Source organism: Aquarana catesbeiana, linkage group LG05 (assembly GCF_042186555.1).
Source record: "Aquarana catesbeiana isolate 2022-GZ linkage group LG05, ASM4218655v1, whole genome shotgun sequence".
In the NCBI taxonomy this organism is placed as follows: Eukaryota; Metazoa; Chordata; class Amphibia; order Anura; family Ranidae; genus Aquarana; species Aquarana catesbeiana.
In genome coordinates, this window is record NC_133328.1 from 461958927 (window position 1) to 461980627 (window position 21701).

General features: G+C 41.9%; 1 protein-coding gene across 1 annotated transcript in view; it reads left to right on the forward strand.

The window, feature by feature from the left end:
- LAMA1 (laminin subunit alpha 1) overlaps positions 1-21701 on the forward strand; it is a 235980-nt gene that overhangs the window by 35588 nt on the left and 178691 nt on the right. Inside the window, exons 2-3 of the mRNA XM_073631377.1 lie at positions 1481-1651; positions 1851-1963. Coding sequence (XP_073487478.1) covers positions 1481-1651; positions 1851-1963 — 284 coding nt within the window. The remainder of the gene's footprint in view (positions 1-1480; positions 1652-1850; positions 1964-21701) is intronic.

Here is a 21701-nt window from a genome sequence, read left to right on the forward strand (position 1 = left end):
TACACTTCAATTGCCAAAAAAGCTTTGGGATTCTGTTATCTGTATTCATGTTTTGAAAGCTCTGAAATTGCCTGTCTTGCAAATTCCTCTTGTTATTCTCAACAGCTATGTCTGCTTGTTATGTCTGTGTCTCCTGCTATGTTCTGATAACTTATCTCTACTGCTTATTGTCATAGCAAACATGAATATTTTTAACTGTTGTGTGTTAAGAGATTTTTTTTCAGGACTATTCATTGATTTTTGTTTTCTGTTGACAACTCTTGTCATCAAAATCAGTATAACCCTCAGCTGAAAAAAACAATTGTATCCATAGATCAGGGCTTGACAAATGTATTTTATCTATGAAACATGACCACCTTCATCTACTGAATGACGGTATGCCATATTGCAGGTGACTAAGATGCAGGGGATACTGAGAGGTGTCAGAAGGCTTGATATAATTCAGGAAACACAAAACCATCTTTTTCCAAAATGGCATCATCATTCAATTGTGCCTAGGGCATTATCATTTTTAATTTTGATCTGCATTGGGCTACATCCCCATATTTTGTAACTGCGCTCCAACTTGCCCAGCACAATGTTCTTCAGGATTAATTGACCGTTTACCCCAATGCACTTTATTCTAGCTCACTCATCTGAAACAAAGGGTGTGTAGTCATTACCACTCTTCCTCCATGATTAGGTTTAATATAAAGACATGCATGTGACAAGAAGGTGCATGTCTGTACAGCAGCATGTGGCAGTCAGAACACACATCTTTATTAGATTATCCTCTTACTAATGGCTGGTACACATGGGCCAGTATCGACCAGATCAAAAGAAACCGGTTGATTTTCGGCCAGTGTGTACAGCAGCCTGTCCAACAGATGTTGGCCTGGCGCCCAGCTTCTGTCAAATGGGCATGCTGAAAAACCAGCAGCTGGCCGACATCCGATCAGTGCTCGCAGCCAATGATGTGTTCTGGTGGGGGGCAAAATAGTTAGTACAGTGAGCTCCTCGCAACCACCTCAGTTTTTTTTCATTACAAAATAAACTACCCATGTGTACCAGGTTTAAGAGCAGAGACTATAAGGTTTTTACTATTGATGAAACCAATTTGAGCGCAGCTGGTGATAATCAGAGTTGGATCATCCTCAAGGCTACTTAGACTGGAGCTTAGGGCCTGGTGGATGTCCAGGAGATCCTTCTACAGCCTGCATGCTTCTGCAAGAATTCCAAATATAGAGAATTGGCATAGCTGCCAGCCAGTTCACAAAAAAGGATGTACTAACAGTTGACATTTCATGAGGCCATCAAAATGCAAAAGTCACATAAATTATACTCAATTAAAATACACTATCTGTTTCCTTTAATGCCCCTGAGTACCTTTAGTTTAACATTGTTTAAATACTTTCACAAATGAAAAAAAAAAAGTTAAAAAGTTTATAAATAATTTTATAGTTTTGTGAAATTTTATCATCTTTACTTTCCTTTTCTTTAGGTTTGTTCCCTGCAATCTTAAATTTAGCCAGCAAAGCAGACATTTCCACCAATGCCACCTGTGGTGAAATGGGACCAGAAATGTTCTGTAAACTTGTGGAACATGTGCCTGGGAGAATAGTCCGAAACCCACAATGTCGAATCTGTGACCAGAACAGTGTTAATTCAAAGGGTAACTCCTTTTTCAATTGATATTCAGTTTACTTGTTTCTACCACTGTGCACAATTTCACACACACTCCTATATTTTCAATTAATCATAGTGGGGAATAGCTTGTATTTTGTTATTTCTCACTAATATTTCTTTATTTGTTTGGTTTTAACCAGTTGAGTTTTATGTTTTTAATATGGTGTGTCTGTTCTTCTTTTCAGAACGTCATCCAATCACCAATGCTATTGATGGAACAAATGACTGGTGGCAGAGTCCCAGCATACAGAATGGCAGGCTGTATCACTGGGTCACCATCACTCTGGATTTAAAACAAGTAATTATAATATTATGGTTGTTGCTTTTTTAACAGGTCTATTTCATTTTTTATCACTCGATCAACAGGCTTTACTTTTCACGGAGTCTGTCCTTTACAGCACAGTCCCCCCTTTATATCAATGTCCTTAGTTCAGGGCTCTCCATTATGATACGCAGCTCCTACCACCCCCTGCTGATTGGATGACATCGTTGGCCCTTTGGAGCGGAGATGCCGGGGTAGGACAAACAGGCATGGGGAGCGGCAACCCCAGTCTGTGATAGCCCTGTGCGGACTGCGATCGCCACTCATCTCCTGCTGTGCGGCCCGGTCATCATCAACAGGATACAGACTGGCACCGGTCCATGGCCCGGGGGTTGGTGACCCCTGGGCTATAGTACAACGTAGAAGGTGCTATGGTACAGAAGGGGTAAAACATGATAAAGACATGTCAAGTGCAGTAATCCTCATGCATAGTCCAATGAGTAAGCTGTGTATAACAGTGTTGTGTAAATCACAAGGGTGGCTTAACAAAATTACAGTTATTTTTGTTAGTGTTCCAATTCTCATATATGTATTACTACTGTGTATTTACCTGTTGAGCTAAAGGTTTACTCCCTCAAAAGGGAGTGGTTTATACATACTTCTTTAAGGAGCATAATAGAAACATTCTCAAGAATGGGTATTTGTGAGAATCCGAATGTCCACTCTTTATGTGTTTTAATAGTATAGTTTTATTTCTTAGAAATAGCCATGGGTCATGTTATTTACCTATAATCTCTGCAGTGCAGCACAGGACTGTCACTTAGGTGTCAAGGTATAAAACATCCACAGAGGCTGTCTCATCTCTTGTTCCACTGAGGCTCTTTGGTTTCCTTCCTCAGTTTAGCAGCGAAAACAAACATTACTTATCTGTTGTTAGAGAAGGGTAAAACTTCTATATAGGAAAGCTTTCAGGCCTTTTGCACATGGCTGTAATTTACAGTGTATCTGCATACAGGGTAAAATACTGCTGTAGTTGTTGTGCAAGGCAGCAACAGCTGCAGCATATTATTTACCATAGGAATGCATTACAGAAAATGCAGTGCTCATGTAAAGTTAACATTTGAAAAATATGCACCTATGACAGTGTGGGTAGTTATGCGCATATGGGTGCGTGTGCATTTCTGTAATGACCAAGTATACTACAGTTGTGTCTCTGACACACCACATCCATTGCCATATATTAAGCCCCTGTGTAAGAGCTCATTGCTTGGAATTTTGGTGCAGCAGAAGAAGTTAGAAGCATCTCCAATTTCTTGCAGGATCCAATGATATTTTTTTTAAAGAGACAAAACATAGGGAAAAGAACATATATTGCAGAGATATACTGAATATGTTTTTTTTTTTTTCAAAGACGAATACTTATGACTTTTCCTTACCTGTTATGGAGGTCACACTGTCTGCATTATGAAGTATGTAGACCTTTTCAATAGTGCGAGGACCAGGCAGATTCATATTTTTAATGGTGACTTTTTCCATAATTAAATGTGATCTTTATTTTGGTTATAGGGCAACATAGACTTTTTGGGTGGCATAATGGCTATAATATCTATCTTTCTCCTTAATTTTAATATACTTGCATACTCTCAGGCTTATTAAATTGGGCATGCATCAATGAGGAGTCTCCAGTGACATGCAGCAACCAATTATAATTAATCAGTGTGAGGAAGAAATGTCCCTGCATCAAAAATGGAAAAAATGTCTGATGTCGGCTGTCAGTAGGAGTAAAAAATCCTTAGTGTCAGGTGTCAGTTGTCAGCGGGAGGAAAAAATGCCCAGTGTTGGTGGTCAGTAGGCATAAGAATGTTCTAGTGTTGGTGCCAATGGGTGAAAAAAAATTGATTGCAAGGGAAAAAATTAAATATTGGTACTCAGTGGGATAAAAAAAGAAAACTTTGGTGCAGAGTGGCATAGGAAAAAATAAAATATGAATGTCAGTAGACACTTACCTGGTCCACTGATCCACCCTGCTCTCTCACTCTGCTTGTTCTCTTCGCTGGAACTATACACTATAAAACACTCTTGTGCATTAGATCACTTTGCCCAACAACACTGGTATATATTCAAAGCTTTGTACGGTAACGATTGCTCTAGCACGCAAACCTGAACATGGCATGTGCCTGCAGGACCCTGAGATTTTGTTGAAATCCAGGGACAGTCACACAGGATCTGGTGGCAGTTAGGTGTGTGCAAATATTGTATGTTTATGGCATATACATTTTATCTGCATGACTTGAAAGAGAATCATAATATGACATATTGAAATTTTAGCTGCAAATTATAAACCATTGCCAACACATTTTAAGGTCTGTCAGAGATCAGTGTAGGATCCCTCTTGCAAAGGCACCTTTTAGTGATATGTGCCTTTGCACACATATGTAAAACACATGCAGCACTTGGTTTTTATTAAAATCCTAGAAACAGGTAAGCCATAGGTCTACTTTGAAGTATTACAAAAGCTAAACGCAGGGCAATTACTTTTTATGCACATGAAAAAAGTTAACATGAATTCAAGTTCACATTTTGTTTATCCAACAAAAATATAGACCAAAATGATTTCTGTGTCCATGTGTTTCCATCTAAACAAACTTTTTAAGTAAAATTTTTTAAACTAACTTTACACACAAAACAAAACTAGTCTTTTACTCTTTAGTATCAACAGTTTGTATCAGGACAAATATGTCAACTTTGAATGGATCTTTGGAGTGATGTGAAATTACTAGACCCTGACAAAACGGAATACCTTCCAGCCAGAGAAAGCGAGTCTGGCTATTCACTATCAGGTAGCTTTAATGCTTTGATCTGCTCTAATTACAGAGGAGCTAAGCACCTTCTGGAGCCATCTCTCATATGTAAATGGCAGGTTCCAGCTGGTAGCACACTATCAGAAGCATGTAAAATGACAAAAAAGCTGAAATCAGTCAGGTAAACAGTAAATGTAAACCCAGTCACCTACTTTTCAAAAACGTTTTAATATTTTTAAATCTACAGCATTTGTTAATATAATACTAGGTGATCCTGCCATGAAGGCCCTTCTTCAAGCACTTCCTGCTGTTGGGTGACAACCATGAGCATGAGGTAGCTGGTCTAGGGGAGAAATAAGTTTGAAGAAACAGGAGGTTTCTTAAACCAGAAACTCCCAGTTGTGTTTCTGAATTGTAACAAGGGCCAGACTTTACTTCTTTCTTCCCTAGGCCATCTATTTTGTGCCAGCCCCAACCCCACCAAACACATGCATACTCTCATGGGAATAGGTACAGTGAACTGGCCTAGGGGAGACACATAACGACACAGGAAGTTTCTGCAAGCAGAAGTCTTCCAGTTGAGTTTCTGAATTGTAACACGGCCCAGATTTATGCCTCTTTCTTCCCTAGGCTAGCTACCCTGTGCCAAACCCCACCCCACCAAACACACACATTCATGAGACTGGGAATTGTGGATGGGAATAGTCACTGGTGGACTAGGAGAAACTGCAGATGGTCGGGAGGATCTGCATGGGACTGGAGATTCTGGAGGAATATGGTGCTACAGGGGGCTGGGATGCTCATTCTACTGCAGTGGCCTAAGGTGCAGAGCATTGCAGCTCAGGGCATCTACTGCCACTCTGTAGAGTGTCTTGAATCATGAAGGACAGGATCCTGTGGGATCTGGGATACTTTACCCACATTAAAGAGCTCTGAGAAATTCTCTATCTATCTATTTAGTAACAACCAGACAAAGATTATATGGCTGTTTGTGGTGGTACCACATCCATTAAGACAATATACTATAAAGAACCTTAAAGAATTTTGACTTTACCGGTACCAGCGAGGAACAGCCACATAGAATTTATAAAAAATTATCTTTATTTCAAAATATATAAAAAAGACAGCAAAAAACATAAGAAAAAAAATATCTATCTATCTATCTATCTATCTATCTATCTATCTATCTATCTATCTATCTATCTATCTATCTATCTATCTATCTATCTATCTATCTATCTATCTTATCTATAGAACATAGTAGAAAAAGTCACCTGGTGTTTTCCTAGCTGCAGCAGCAAGAACTTTTGCAACAATTGATGGCTTTGTTTCAATCCGCCATTGAGTTTTGGGCATTCTCAGACACTTTTTATACTAAATGCATACTATTGTAATTGGGGTTTTAAATGCCTTTGGTTTTGCGAAATGCTGTGCCTAATGCATCCCAGAAGCCTCTCATCATGAGTTTTATATTGTATATACAGTAAATGATGACTCTTTCCTGCGTTAACGTTTTTAGTATTTCCTTCACCGACTGCAGTGCAGTGCAGTGCGGATGCCTTAAAAAGTGTATTCATTTTAAGGTATCCACCTCTTTTTGAAAGCATTATAAGTTTTTTTAGCGTAAAGGAGCCCATTGTTTGGCTGTGTTAATGGGTGCATTATATTGTCGAGATTCCTAGGGTGTGTGCTACTTCATTTGGGTAAAATGCAAAACCAAACGTATGTACAGACACCTTGTATTTAAAGTGTCATTAAACCCACATAATTAAAAACTGTCAATTAATGCTGTATTACATGCTGTTTGTACTCACTCAGTCACGATGGGATCCGTTTTCTGTATTTTGCAAAACACCTAGTTGATCCTGCTGTTCTCTGTCTTCCCCTCATGTCCATGTCCCCACTGCAGTTGGGCATTTTGCAGAGCAGTGTTGGCAGCTAGTGCGCATGCTCAGTTTTCAAGTGTATTTATACCCTGAGCATTTCCTCCCTATCACATCTAAGCAACCCATGTGACTATAGAGTCACACATGTAGGTGTATACACAACAGTAAATGACAGCCCACTCCAGTGGCGGCTGGTGAAGTTTCAGGATGGGGGGGCACCTGATCCCACCCTTCCTTTTTGACCCCTCACACTTCTCATAAGCCCCACCCCTTATAGGATCCACCCACTCTGTCCCCTGTATTCCACTTGCTTACACCCATGTAGTGTCAGGAGTACACAGCTCAGCATCACAGGACAGAGTATACAGCCCCAGCATCACAGGACAGAGTATACAGCCCCAGCGTCACAGGACAGAGTATACAGCCCCAGCGTCACAGGACAGAGTATACAGCCCCAGCGTCACAGGACAGAGTATACAGCCCCAGCGTCACAGGACAGAGTATACAGCCCCAGCGTCACAGGACAGAGTATACAGCTCAGCATCACAGGACAGAGCATACAGCTCAGCATCACAGGACAGAGCACATAGCCCCAGCATCACAGGACAGAGTATACTGCTCAGCCTCACAGATCAGGGTATATAGGTCAGCATTACAGATACAGTATATAGATCAGCATCACAGATAGGATTTATAGATCAGCAGCATCACATATAGGGTATATAGATCAGCAGCATCACATATAGGGTATATAGATCAGCAGCATCACATATATGGTTTATAAATCAGCAGCATCACACATATACTGATTTTGCAGCACACTGTCAGCACCCCCCCCCCACTCGGGGCTCGCAGGACACACTGACAGCAATTCCTCCCCCCAGCGGGGATCAAGGCACACTGATAACAACCCCCACCTCGGGGCTCACAGGACACGCTGACAGCACCACCAACCAACCCCCCTGGCTTCCGGGACACGCTGATAGCACCCCCCTGCTTAGGGCTCGCAGGACACACTGACAACACCACCCCTCCATTCTCCACGGGAGGTCCGGCACTTACCGGGCTGTGGTGTCCTCTCCTCCTGCTGTGTTTCCTTCAGTGGGCAGCAGACGGCAGTGGAGGAGTCCGCTCCTCGTGCTTCCTCCGCTCTGTGTCTCCTCTTCCGCCAAGGCATCCAGTAGGATAGCCTGGTGCTTTGGCAGATCGGGAAGCAGGTCTCACTGTCCTGCCTCCTGATTTGCGGGGAGGCACTGTGGTGCGATAATAGTGAAAATTCATTCGCTATGGTCACACAATTGGGTGGGATCAGGGTGCACTATTTTTTGAAGCCTATTAGAGCCTCTGGCTCTAATCAGGTGATTAAAAAAAACACCCCCTCCCACCCCCGCCATAGGAATCCATGCGTCCGGCATCCTGAAAGGGTCCGGGCACATGGATAGGAAGGCAGCGGCAGGGACACGGGGCGGCGCCCGTGCGCCCACAATGCATGGGCCGCCACTGGCTCACTCCCTTCCTCCACAATGCCGTTAACCAGCTAAACACAGTGGGGGCAGGTTATTAAATCTTAAATGATTCAGTCTTCACCTCCCTGTTATTCTAAGACACAGGCTGGAAGGGCGTGACACAGCCTGTGATTGACAGAAGTCTGCCCACACCACACCAAAATAAATAAAAATTCAATTCAAAACGTATATTTGTATGCCAATTTAAAGTAGTTCATTGATATTAATTATTTATTTTTACTCTGCATCCCAATGGCGATTTTTTTTTTTTTTTTACCTATGTGACCAGCATCAGAGAACTAGGAGCTCTTTCTGCCACTGTTTCCCTACAGACAGGCTGGGAAAGAGCTAGAAAAAAAAGGGAAAACTGCACATAGAGATCGATGAGCTGCCAACACTCCACTAGAAAATATAGTGCGAAGAAACATGTAAACAAATTAGTGTAGCGCTCAAAATGGTGACTATAAAAGTAATGGACCTTCAGATACCAGATTTTTCAGCCGAATATTGTAACCAAGATCTAGGAGACTAGCTCAGTTACACAGCTTGAACATGGACTGTTTATTTTGAGATCTCACACAAATATATACACCAGAATGACAATACAAACTGTAACCAGAAACCTAATTAACATGAGCTAATTAACTAATCGTTTAGAAAGCCTAGGTGAGGCATGACCTTTCAGGACAGACGTCTGTTAGCTCAGAAGACACAATCAACATTATAATAAATATAAACATAGCAAACCTTTCTTGGTTCCACGGGCCCTCCCGTCACACCCTGTTAGATAACCTTATGTGTCTCAGTGTCTGTGCTTTATAAAAAATATGCCGATTTCTACCTTATTTTAAAGCGCCTCTCTGCGGTCATGTGACTGCTCGCTACTCTCCTCTTCTGGGCTGATAACTACGGAGGGAGGAGCCGAGAACTCCTGCTGATGTCACTTGGGAATAGGAGAAGAGAGGAGAAGAGTGGCGAACAGTCACGTGACACTGAGACACATAATGTTATCTAACAGAGGGGATGGTATGATTGTGATCCAGTTATAACAGCAGCAGGAAGGGAAGGGGCGGAGAGCAGAGTGGCACTATCACTAGCTGACAGGCAGGGAGGGACGGGGGAGAGGAGGACAGAGGAGAGCTGCGGATGATGGAGGCACGTAAACTGACCACAGTGTGAGGGCTCAGCAGCCATGGTAAACCGTGGTCAGTTTACAGGGGGGAGGGCAGAACCAGGCAGGATCAGCCATGTATTTTATATGCTACAAAGGGCCAAATTACACAGCACAAGCACAGTGCTGTTATGCATACTTTAAGTGAACAGGCTCTTTTTTTTTTTTTTGTTTAGGGTTGCAAACACTTTAATTATTCAGGTGTCCACCAATTGCTACCATGTACAATCTAAAAACTATCTACCTATCAATAAAAATACAAAGGCTGGACAAAACATACAAAACAAAAGTTATTTGAATGCTAGCAATGTCCAAAAAAGCATACTCTGTGCTCTACCTTACTGCTATCCCTCTTTTAGCCTTACTCGCCAGTTTATAGTGACCCCTTATTTCTAAGAAAGGTCAACATTGGCTTTGCAGGATGTTTCCCCTATAAGTAAGCTCCATATGGATTCACAAATTACTTACAAATACAATACGAATTACAAATAAAACTTGCAGCGCCAAATACTCCTCCAACAAATCAGTAGTACATGAATTAATAAGGGAAAATACCACATAGGATAAAATTCTTAAAACACATTTCTTAAAAACAGCAGAACAACTAATATGCATCAGTGCATTAACCACTTCAGGGCTGACATGTTATACCCCCTACCTGTCCAGGCCTGTTTTTAGTTTTCAGTGGATGGATAGTTTAACAAATACTTCATCATATAACGCTGTGCCCAAATGAATTTTATATCCCTGTTTGAGACAGGTAGAGCTTTTTTTAGTGGTATTTAATAATTACTGTTTAATAACCACTATTTATTAAAAAAGCTTCCTTACTTGATGTTAGAATAAAAATACCAGGAAAGCACACCCCCAAAATGGCCCCTTCTTGGAAAGTAGACACCCCAAGGTGTTCTAATTTTTGCCACAATATTTTTGATAATGAAAAAACAAGTTGATATTGAGGTTTTTTTGGGACATTTCTGGAGTTTGATTAGCTTTTTTTTCTGTTTGTGTTTTTTCTGCTTGTATTTTTTCCTGTTTCCTGTTTCATCCTTTGTAAGGTATTTCTTTCTGTATTGTACATAGTAGCAATTTGTGAACACAGGGGCTTTTAGTTAAGTGCTGCATATTTAATGATTATATTATATATCAATCCATGATATAAAACCAGCATCTATAAAGCTACTTTCACACTGGGGTATGGAGAGCGTCAGTGGTACAGCGCCGCTAGTTCTAGCTTCGCTTTACCATCGTTTTAGCGGCGCTTTTTGGCCGCTAGTGGGGCACTTTTAACCCCCTCTAGCAGCCAGAGAAGGGGTTAATACCGCCCGTGTAGCGCCGCTGCCGAAGAGCTTTGTAGGCACTTCGGCAACGCTGCCCATTCATTTCAATGGGCAGGGCGGTTTAGGAGCGTTCTATACACCGCTCCTCCACCGCCCCAAAGATGTTGCTTGCAGGACTTTTTCTAGCATCCTGCAAGTGCACCGCTCCAGTAAAGCACTCGGGCTTTCACACTGGAGTGACAGGAGAGGCGCTTTACAAGCACTTTGCAGGCGCTATTCTTAGCGCTAAAACGCCTGTAAAGCCTCTCAGTGTGAAAGTGGCCTAATAGTTATATGTATATTTGTAAAGTTAATTTACAAATGGATAACCTGGCTTTATTTAGAATTAGGGCCGGTTCACAGCAAAATGTGGTGCATGAAAACTGCGCTCCGTACACGTTTCTCGCACCACATTCAGAACACACTCTTTGAGATCTGATGCAGGTGTCAATTTATTTCTAATGACACCCCAAATGCAGATTGCAAGCACAGTGCGTTTGGCTGCACTGGATTGCATGTTACCGCATGGTACCAACACCTGACAGCATATTGTCTTTATGGGCCTGTAAATCTTTGTTACCAAGGCCAGTCTGTATCATGTTTCCAGCCCTTCCTTTTACTTTCAGACTGATTTAAATCCTGCAGGTTATGTGACTAATTAATTTTCTGCATTATCTGAACTTAATCAGCCATAGAATGTGATTATGATAGTATTATCATTGCCATTATTTGCAAGAATATCTTGTTTCATTCAGAGTATTTTTGCTGTATAACAATGCAAATTTGCAATTGCAGGTCACATGATAATTGTCAATTAATTATGAACAAGTTGTGTAGTGAATCATTTAGCCACCAGCAGATTACACTGCAACATCAGTTATGGCCGCTAATTTGAAGGTTAGTTAATATTTGAAGGACCTATACAGAGTTACATTTCAGTCCCTTAGGACCAATTTATCTTACACAAATATTGGCACTGACCTGCAATAAAGTGAAGCGACCTGGAAAAATTGACTCCTATGGGAAACTAGTGGAGATTTCTAATACTGATTTCTTTGTATTTTGTTGCTTCCTTTTTTTTAATAACTAATATCTTGGTTATTTAAGGATAGCATTTTATAGTATAGTATATTTTGTTAATCTGATGTACCTTTTGAATCATAACATAGTGAACACATTGTGCATTTTGTTTTTGTTTTGAATTACCCATACAGTACGTGCAGCAAATACCAAGGGGCAAATTTCAGCATTTCAAGGCGCTTTCTGTGAGTAGAGCGGGGGGGTGACAAGTCTGTGTCCATTCAGTTTACGCAGAGCGGGAATGGACAGATCCCACTCTGCTCTATGGGTGACTGGGAACAGACTCTACTGTCCGTTTACACCCGACTACCTCTGATCTGGTCCACCCAAATGCAGTTCTCCTCCTTTTTTTTTTTAACGAGCCTGATCGGACTAAGTCTGTTTACACCTGCTGGTGTACATGAAGGATTATGAATAGACAGGTAAATGTACTTTATTGCAGAAGAGACATTGAATGTGCGGAGAGCACAGGAAGGTATCAGCTCACAAGATTTCTGGACAAATCAACTGATGTTTCTTAAAGTAGTAGTAGAGTCTTTCCCCCTGCAAGTTAATGGCGTAATGTGCTGATATGCGCCACATACTAGAGACCAAATGAAAACCACATTCACTGTTAGAAATGTATTTGTTCAAGAAATATTTTTCATCGCACTCCTTCAAATTTTTTCATCACCATGGTCAAAAACCGATTTGACTCCACTGATGATTTAAAAATCGAACAGGATTTCTTTAAACAAAAATGTTCTAACAAAATTCTGCAAGTGTGTGGTCAACTTTAGTCATTCATTACGGGGCACAGAATAGTATTCTTAAACACTGGGGTTAAACTGTCACCTTCTAGAAAATTGTACACTGACAAACATAGCTGTAAAGACAACCCAGGATAACATGTCCTGCCACCAACATGCCTTAGGTTAGTACCAAGCAAAGTGTCTTGTAAGGTGCTCTAAGAAAAGGACTTTATGTAAGACAGAAATCCTACTTTATTGGTCATACATTATGGGATACTGGATAGTATTCCGATTTTGCAGTATAACCCAGTGTTTCAGAATATTATCCAGTGTCCTGCAATGTATTCCAAGGAAAGGATTTACAGGTAGGACAAAAATCATAATTTTTTTTTTTTTTTAATTAAACAGATATAACAAAATGCTTTCAAAGGTATATACAACAGACCAAAAGGGTCCGCTAATTATATTTTTGTTTTGTTTTGTTTAATACACTTTAACCTGTCTTAAAAGCCCATGTACACTATCCCTAAGGCTTCTGTTAACCACTTCAGCCCCGGAAGGATTTACCCCCTTCCTGACCAGAGCACTTTTTACAATTTGGCACTGCGTTGCTTTAACTGCTAATTGCGCGGTCATGCAATGCTGTACCCAAACGAAATTTGCGTCCTTTTCTTCCCACAAATAGAGCTTTATTTTGATGGTATTTGATCACCTCTGCCGTTTTTATTTTTTGCGCTATACATGGAAAAATAACGAAAATTTTTTAAAAAAATGATATTTTCTACTTTTTGTTCTAAAAAAAAATCCAATAAACTCAATTTTAGTCATACATTTAGGCCAAAATGTATTCGGCCACATGTCTTTGGTAAAAAAAATGTCAATAAGTGTAAATTTATTGGTTTGCGCAAAAGTTATAGCGCCTTCAAACTAGGGTACATTTTCTGGAATTTACACAGCCTTTAATTTATGACTGCCTATGTCGTTTCTTGAGGTGCTAAAATGGCAGGGCAGTACAAAACCCCCACAAATGACCCCATTTTGGAAAGTAGACACCCCAAGGAAATTGCTGAGAGGCATGTTGAGCCCATTGAATATTCATTTTTTTTGTCCCAAGTGATTGAATAATGACAAAAAAAAAAAAAAAATTACAAAAAGTTGTCACTAAATGATATATTGCTCACACAGGCCATGGGCATATGTGGAAGTGCACCCCAAAATACATTTAGCTGCTTCTACTGAGTATGGGAATACCACATGTGTGGGACTTTTTGGGAGCCTAGCCGCGTACGGGGCCCCGAAAACCAATCAATGCCTTCAGGATTTCTAAGGGCGTAAATTTTTGATTTTACTCCTCACTACCTATCACAGTTTTGAAGGCCATAAAATGCCCAGATGGCATAAACCCCCCCAAATGACCCCATTTTGGAAAGCAGACACCCCAAGCTATTTGCTTTGAGGCATGTTGAGTCCATGGAATATTTTATATTTTGACACAAGTTGCGGGAAAGTGACAATTTTTTTTTTTTTTTTGCACAAAGTTGTCACTAAATGATATATTGCTCACACAGGCCATGGGCATATGTGGAATTGCACCCCAAAATACATTTAGCTGCTTCTCCTGAGTATGGGGATACCACATGTGTGGGACTTTTTAGGAGCCTAGCCGCGTACGGGGCCCCGAAAACCAATCACCGCCTTCAGGATTTCTAAGGGTGTAAATTTTTGATTTCACTCTTCACTGCCTATCACAGTTTTGGAGGCCATGGAATTCCCAGGTGGCACAACCCCCCCCCAAATGACCCCATTTTGGAAAGTAGACACCCCAAGCTATTTGCTGAGAGGCATAGTGAGTATTTTGCAGCTCTCATTTGTTTTTGAAAATGAAGAAAGACAAGAAAAATTTTTTTTTTCTTTTTTCAATTTTCAAAACTTTGTGACAAAAAGTGAGGTCTGCAAAATACTCACTATACCTCTCAGCAAATAGCTTGGGGTGTCTACTTTCCAAAATGGGGTCATTTGGGGCTTTTTTTGCCACCTGGGCATTCCATGGCCTCCGAAACTGAGATAGGCAGTGAAGAGTGAAATCAAAAATTTACGCCCTTAGAAAGCCTGAAGGCGGTGCTTGGTTTTCGGGTCCCGTGTGCGGCTAGGCTCCCAAAAAGTCCCACACATGTGGTATCCCCATACTCAGGAGAAGCAACAGAATGTATTTTGGGGTGTAATTTCACATATTCCCATGGCATGTTTGAGCAATATATCATTTAGTGACAACTTTGTGCAAAAAAAAACAAAAACATTTGTCTCTTTCCCGCAACTTGTGTCACAATATAAAATATTCCATGGACTCGACATGCCTCTCAGCAAATAGCTTGGGGTGTCTACTTTCCAAAATGGGGTCATTTGGGGGGGTTTTGAACTGTCCTGGCATTTTATGCACAACATTTAGAAGCTTATGTCACACATCACCCACTCTTCTAACCACTTGAAGACAAAGCCCTTTCTGACACTTTTTGATTACATGAAAAAATTATTTTTTTTTTGCAAGAAAATTACTTTGAACCCCCAAACATTATATATTTTTTTAAGGCAAATGCCCTACAGATTAAAATGGTGGGTGTTTCATTTTTTTTTTTTCACACAGTATTTGCGCAGCGATTTTTCAAACGCATTTTTTGGGGAAAAAACACACTTTTTAAAATTTTAATGCACTAAAACACACTATAATGCCCAAATGTTTGATGAAATAAAAAAGATGATCTTAGGCCGAGTACATGGATATCAAACATGACATGCTTTAAAATTGCGCACAAACGTGCAGTGGCGACAAACTAAATACATTTTTAAAAGCCTTTAAAAGCCTTTACAGGTTACCACTTTAGATTTACAGAGGAGGTCTACTCTAAAATTACTGCCCTCGATCTGACCTTCGCGGTGATACCTCGCATGCATGGTGCAATTGCTGTTTACATTTGACGCCAGACCGACGCTTGCGTTCGCCTTAACGCGAGAGCAGGAGGGACAGGGGTGCTTTTTTTTTTTTTTTTTTTTTTTTTTTTTTTTTTATTATTTTTTAGCTTTTTTATCTTATTTTTAAACTGTTCCTTTCATTTTTTTTTTAAATCATTTTTATTGTTATCTCAGGGAATGTAAATATCCCCTATGATAGCAATAGGTAGTGACAGGTACTCTTTTTTGAAAAAATTGGGGTCTATTAGACCCTAGATTTCTCCTCTGCCCTCAAAGCATCTGACCACACCAAGATCGGTGTGATAAAATGCTTTCCCAGTTTCCCAATGGCGCTGTTTACATCCGGCGAAATCTAAGTCATAAAATGCTCGTAGCTTACGGTTTCTTAGGCCATAGAGATTTTTGGAGCCACTTTGGTCTCTGATCAGCTCTATGGTCAGCTGGCTGAATCACCGGCTGCATTCTCAGGTTCCCTGTTGAGACAGGAGAGCCAGAGAAAAACACGGAAGACGGTGGGGGGGCATTCCCTCCCACTGCTTGTAAAAGCAGTCTAGAGGCTAATTAGCCGCTAGGATTGCTTTTACATGAAAGCCGACCGCTGGCTGAAAAGAATGATACCAAGATGATACCTAAACCTGCAGGCATCATTCTGGTATAACCATTCAAAGTCGTGAATGGCGTACCTGAAGACAAAAAAATGGTTAACAATAAAGCACAGTAAACGGTAAAGTATAAAAAATTGCATACCTGAAAGCAAACATGATAAAACATAATAACAATAAAACATTGCAGAATAGAATACAGTAAAAAAAGAGCAGAACAATAGAGAGAATAGAGAGAGAGAGAGAGAGAACAATAAAACGACAACAATTTTTTTTTATTTTATATTTTTGTTTTTGTTTTTTTTTGTTTTTTACACTTTTTTTTGTAACTGTAACTTTTATAACTGTAACCGGTTCCAGGTTCGGGTCTCTCAAAATGCGATGGCATCTTCGGAGACCCTGTGAAAGTGTGTCCTAGTCTGTGCAATGCTGTACCCTACGCTAATACTCAACTAGTGAATGGTAGCGTTCAAAACATTCACCAATGCAAAGACCAGGATTGTCAGGACAGGAGGGACAATAATAGCGGGTGTCACGCCTATATCCGTGCTTGCTGCAGACACAACATCTTTTTTGGGGGGGTTTGTTGGGTAGGGGTACTCAGGAGGACATAAAGAAAATGCCTCTCATGCAGCCGACTGCATTTGGTTGGGGATGTGAATGGGGGAATTACGGGCGCTGCAGAAGCGGTGGGTTCCCAATTAGGATTGGCGAATGCAGCAGGAAGGGCACTATGGGCACGACGGGCATGTGTTTGTCTTCTTCTTGGTGGCAGCGGGACACTACTTGTGCTTGCCACCTCACCAGCTTGAACTGCACTTATGGGACTTGCCACGTCACCAAGTGTTACTGCAGTGCTGGTTTGACTACGACCGGGGTGTACTAGGGCGCTGGTGCTTGCCAGTTCACCAAAACGCTACCAAAAAAACTGTTAGCGATCGCAGGGATCAGGCCTGACTCTGCGAACGCTGCAGTTATGCGTTTAGTGTTTTGTAAGTGACAGTGATCGATCGATACTGCACTTGGGTGGGCTGGGCTGGGCCGGGCGGAGGGGCAAAACGCAGGTGCTAGCAGGTATCTGGGCTGATCCCGCTAACACTGCGTTTTTGGGAACCCTAAACTGCTGGGGACGCTAGTATAGATCTGATCGGATCAGATATTGATCCGTTCAGATACTATTCCACTAAGGGGCGTATGCTGTGTGCGTGGGTGTTAGCGGTACTGGCGCTAATCTGACGCTGCCTGGGGCGACGCATATCACCGCCGGGCGATCAGGGGGCTAAACCTTTATTCGGTAATAAACGGCGGGTGCCCTGACACTATAAAAAATAAACGAACTAACCAGCGTCACCCGTAACGGTTATACGGTGATCAGTGGTGAAAGGGTTAACTAGGGGGCAATCAAGGGGTTAAAACATTTATTAGATAGTATATGGGGGTCCCTGTCACCAGTGACACTAATACAGCGATCAGAAAAATGATCGCTTAGTGACACTGGCGACAGGGGGTGATCAAGGGGTTAAAACTTTATTAGGGGGGGTTAGGGGGGTATCCTAGACCTACAGGGGGCTAACACTAACTGCCCTATCACTTCTAACTGTCACAAACTGACACCATGCAGTAATCAGAAAAAAAAAAAAAACACTGCTTGGTGTCAGTGTGACAGGGGGGGGGGGGAGGGGTGATTGGGGGGTGGTTGGGGGGGATCGGGGGTGTAAAGTGTGCCTGGCATGTTCTACTGTGTGTGTGTGTTGGTGCACTCACATGTCTTCTCTCCTCGGCGCCAGAACGGAAACTGCCGAGCCGAGGAGAGATGACATCACATCCTCTGCCTCTGTGTACTACACAGAGGCAGGGGATGATTGTCATTAGCTGGGAGTGATCGCGAGGGGGGGGCCACAATCGGATGGCCTCCCCCTCATCTCTAAAGGCTCCCAGACAAAAGCTGACCGCCGCTGGCACCGGGGGGGGTCCGATCGGACCCCCCGCCCGCGGGAAGGCAATCACGTACCAGGTATGTGATTTTGCCTGCCCGTGCCATTGTGTTCACGTATATAGGCGTTAGCCGGTCGGCAAGTGGTTAAATTATTATCAGGAGTGTGTAGTGTACAGAGTACAGCGGTCAGGAATGTAGAACATACAGAGTGCAGGGGTCAGGAGCATTTAACATACAGAGTGCAGGGGTCCAGAGTGTGTAACTTACAGAATGCAGAGGTCCTAAATAAAATGACTGTACATAGTGCAGGGTCAGGAGTATGTACACCCTAGTGCACAGCACCTGATATGATTCATTCCAGCCTCTTTATTCATGGCACAGCAGTACCCCCTGTGAGACATTTCAATAACACACGCACACAATCACTCACATACATAAACAATCACTCTCACATATATATATATAGCCTCTTCAAACACCACAGAATTGCTGTGCCTGGGCTGACCCAGGCTTCTAAACTTGACTGACTTTTACTTTAAGCTAAAATTCCCGCATTTTGGCTACCAGTGGCCTTGTTGCACATTTTTTATCATTCCTCATTCCCTGTCTGATTAGTCTGTTGTCACTGTGACAGTATGCAATATAATTGAGCTCTGAATAGCAGTAAAAACCCACCAGAAATAATACCCCTCTATCCAAAACTGGAAAAAAAAAAAAAAAAAAAAACTTTAAAAAGGAGAAGTATGGTCAAAGCTATTTTGGCTATCCTTCTGTGGATCACAGGAGTGCAGAACAAAGTGCACTCCTATGACCCACTGGAGAAGTATAACCAAATTCAGCCAACAGTGGGCTAAAATTTGCTGTTGGCTGACAGCACAGAGCCGGTCCAGCTCTGCAGGGATCCCAACAATAATGTCGGGATCTGCTCAGATGCCTGACTGACAGCTGGCTCAGCCTCTCAGCGCATCGCTGAGAGGCTGAGCCAGCTGCCCCTACCCCTTCCCCAGCCCAGCACTCCAGTAAGTGTTGGAGATGCAGAGCAGAGATCGGTGACTAACAGTCGCTGCTCTGTGCTCAGAGCGGCCCCAAGAACTGAGTGATCAGCAGTTTTTGAACCCTCAGTTCTCAGTGTGAAGCCGGTTGGGACGTCTGCATCGTTGGAACAAATCTGAAGCCATCTAGGTAAGTTTGTATGTTTTTTTGTTTTTTTTTTCATGCTTTTCTTTTAAAGAAGTACAGCCAAAGCTTGTTTGGCTGTATTTCTTATGTGGATCTCTGAAACGTTTTCAGCAGACAGCGGGCTGATGCCCACTGTTGGTTGACGCCACAGAGCCGGTCCAGGCTTATAGTCCACAGCTCTCTGCTCGGGAAGCTATGAGAACCGAGCGATCGGCGGTGTTCAATCGCTCGGTTCTCAGTGTTAGAGGCGGGACCGATGCAGCATTGGAACGATCCACCTAGGTAACTTTGATTCTAAAAAATAAAAAACATATTTCTTAGTAGTGTATTCTCATCAACTATGGGCACTTTAGGACTACTATACTGAAACCTTGTGTGGCAATAACTTGGTTAGACAGCGATAAAATCTGCAGCTAGATGATACAGTATATTTTATGCTACAAATGGGAAGCAGTAAAGCATAGCTGTCATACAATTAGCAACTCCTTACACTTTCATTCTGGGCGGCTGTACAAGTTAGCATTTGCTTGTTTAAACACATTTCACAGAATTTAGAACACTGTGAATGTAAGCAATGTTAAAGTGTTTTATGTTTTCAGAAGAAAGAATGCTTATGCTTTCCTGCTCAAGCATGACTTTTATTTTTAAACTGCTTATAATACAGACAGTAAGAGGGGACAGTTGAAGGATTTACCAGCATTGTTCTGTGAAAATTAGCAGCCACATGGCTCATCCATTATACAGAATGCAGGCATTTTTACTGCCGGTAGACCAGACTCCCATTATGTGTTATGGGCCTTTCACAGGCATTCCTTCCGACCAGCTTCTCCCAGGTCACATGACTGTGTGGTGTCCACGGTTACTTTCTGCATCTTTTATCCTTCAGTCTGTTTTGTCAATTGAGATGTGCTAGTGCAGGACACTGGGAAAGAATGCACATTATTACTGTGTGGCAGAACACACTGCATTAGTGAGGAGGAACACATTAGCCTAGCTATTGTATATGTCTGAAACAAACAAAAACCTGATAATGTGAAAAAACAAGGGGGTAGCTGTTGGTGGAGTCAATTACATTACTCTTAAAGATGAATTCCACAAAATAAACAAATACGCAGTTGAATATACACACCCAGATAGCAAGCAATTAAGCTGCAAGTTCTGAAAATGACTTGCTAAGCTATTACTAGACTTGCCAGGCTTCACAAGTTTGTTGCACAATTGCATTTGTAATTGCAAGTCCGCATTTCATGACTCCAGATCAACTTTCTTTGCAAACATGCATCAAGTTCTGGTTGAGTTATGTTGTGCAATAGTCATCCCACCACAGGGGTCACTGTGACTTGCAGAGCTCTAGCTGTAGACTCATCACCGCAACTTTGCTCTTGCTAAAGACTTGCCATGCAAATTTGCTACAAATTGGAAAAGTGTCAAATAGAACTTGTGCTTCAAGTGTTCTGCAATTGTTCAACTTGCCAGTGAAAATGTGAAGCAAGTTAACAAGACTTACAATTCAACACTGCCACAAATTTGTAGCAAGTTATCCTTGCTATCTGAGTATATGGGATTTGCTTTATCTGCCAAAAGAGCTGTCATTTTTCTTTCAAGCCAAGGTTAACACAGCCCAGACTTAGCTGGAGACCTGACTTTTGTCTTCTGTAGTTATAAGCAATACAGCCTAGTCGCCTTCCTGCCCCCAGCCTGTGACTGGAACATGAAGGAGCAGCAGAATAATAATAAGTAATCACTCTGCTCTCTCCCGGTCAGTATGTTAATTCCCATAACATATGCATGTGGCAGAGCTGAATGGCTCTTACACTTATGGTTGGTTGGGGGGGGGGGGGGGGAGTAAAAACCCCTAGCCCAAGCACAAAGGTATACACATCACAGCATGGAGAAAAATTACCTCCCCCAATCACATTCAGCCTACCAATCCAAGTAAATAGGGCAGTGCTGCAACTGCCCCAGCTTCACAAATTTAAAGGAGCTGAGTGGACAGCGGCTGAAGCCATTCAACAGCAGTCACTGTTTAGGTATTCTGAAAGCCTTGGGAGAAGTGGCTTTCAGAATACAATAGCCGGTAGGGGAGATTCCTCTATCTATGCTGTCTTAACATGTATGGCTAGCCTTTGGACATTAGATGGGACTACAAATGTCATATGGGCATGCTCTGAGAGTCTAGTTACTGATTTTTCCCTAGAATAAGTTGGCGTCTGTGCTGCCTGCACACGCAACCCTTTTTCCCATTTCATCTTCTAAACAGGAATATGAATGCTGCCCCCAGTATTTCTGTTTAGAGCTACAACTGAGATCCAACCATTATGAGATGCTTTGATCATGCTTACAAGTCTAATGATGGCCAGCATAAGACATGAACAGGACTGCTGAATTATGTTAAATATAAATATCCAAATTTACATCTTGGATAGCACTGATTTTTTTATCTATCAAACATACAAGGAGCGTCACCACTGAGCAACTGTTTCTGGTAGTGGCTTAGAAACAAAGGACACAGCTGCCATAAAGATGATTGGGTCCTACCTTAGTGCTGCACTTGCTTTTAACATAGAGCAAGCCCCTGAATCCCACTTCATATGACC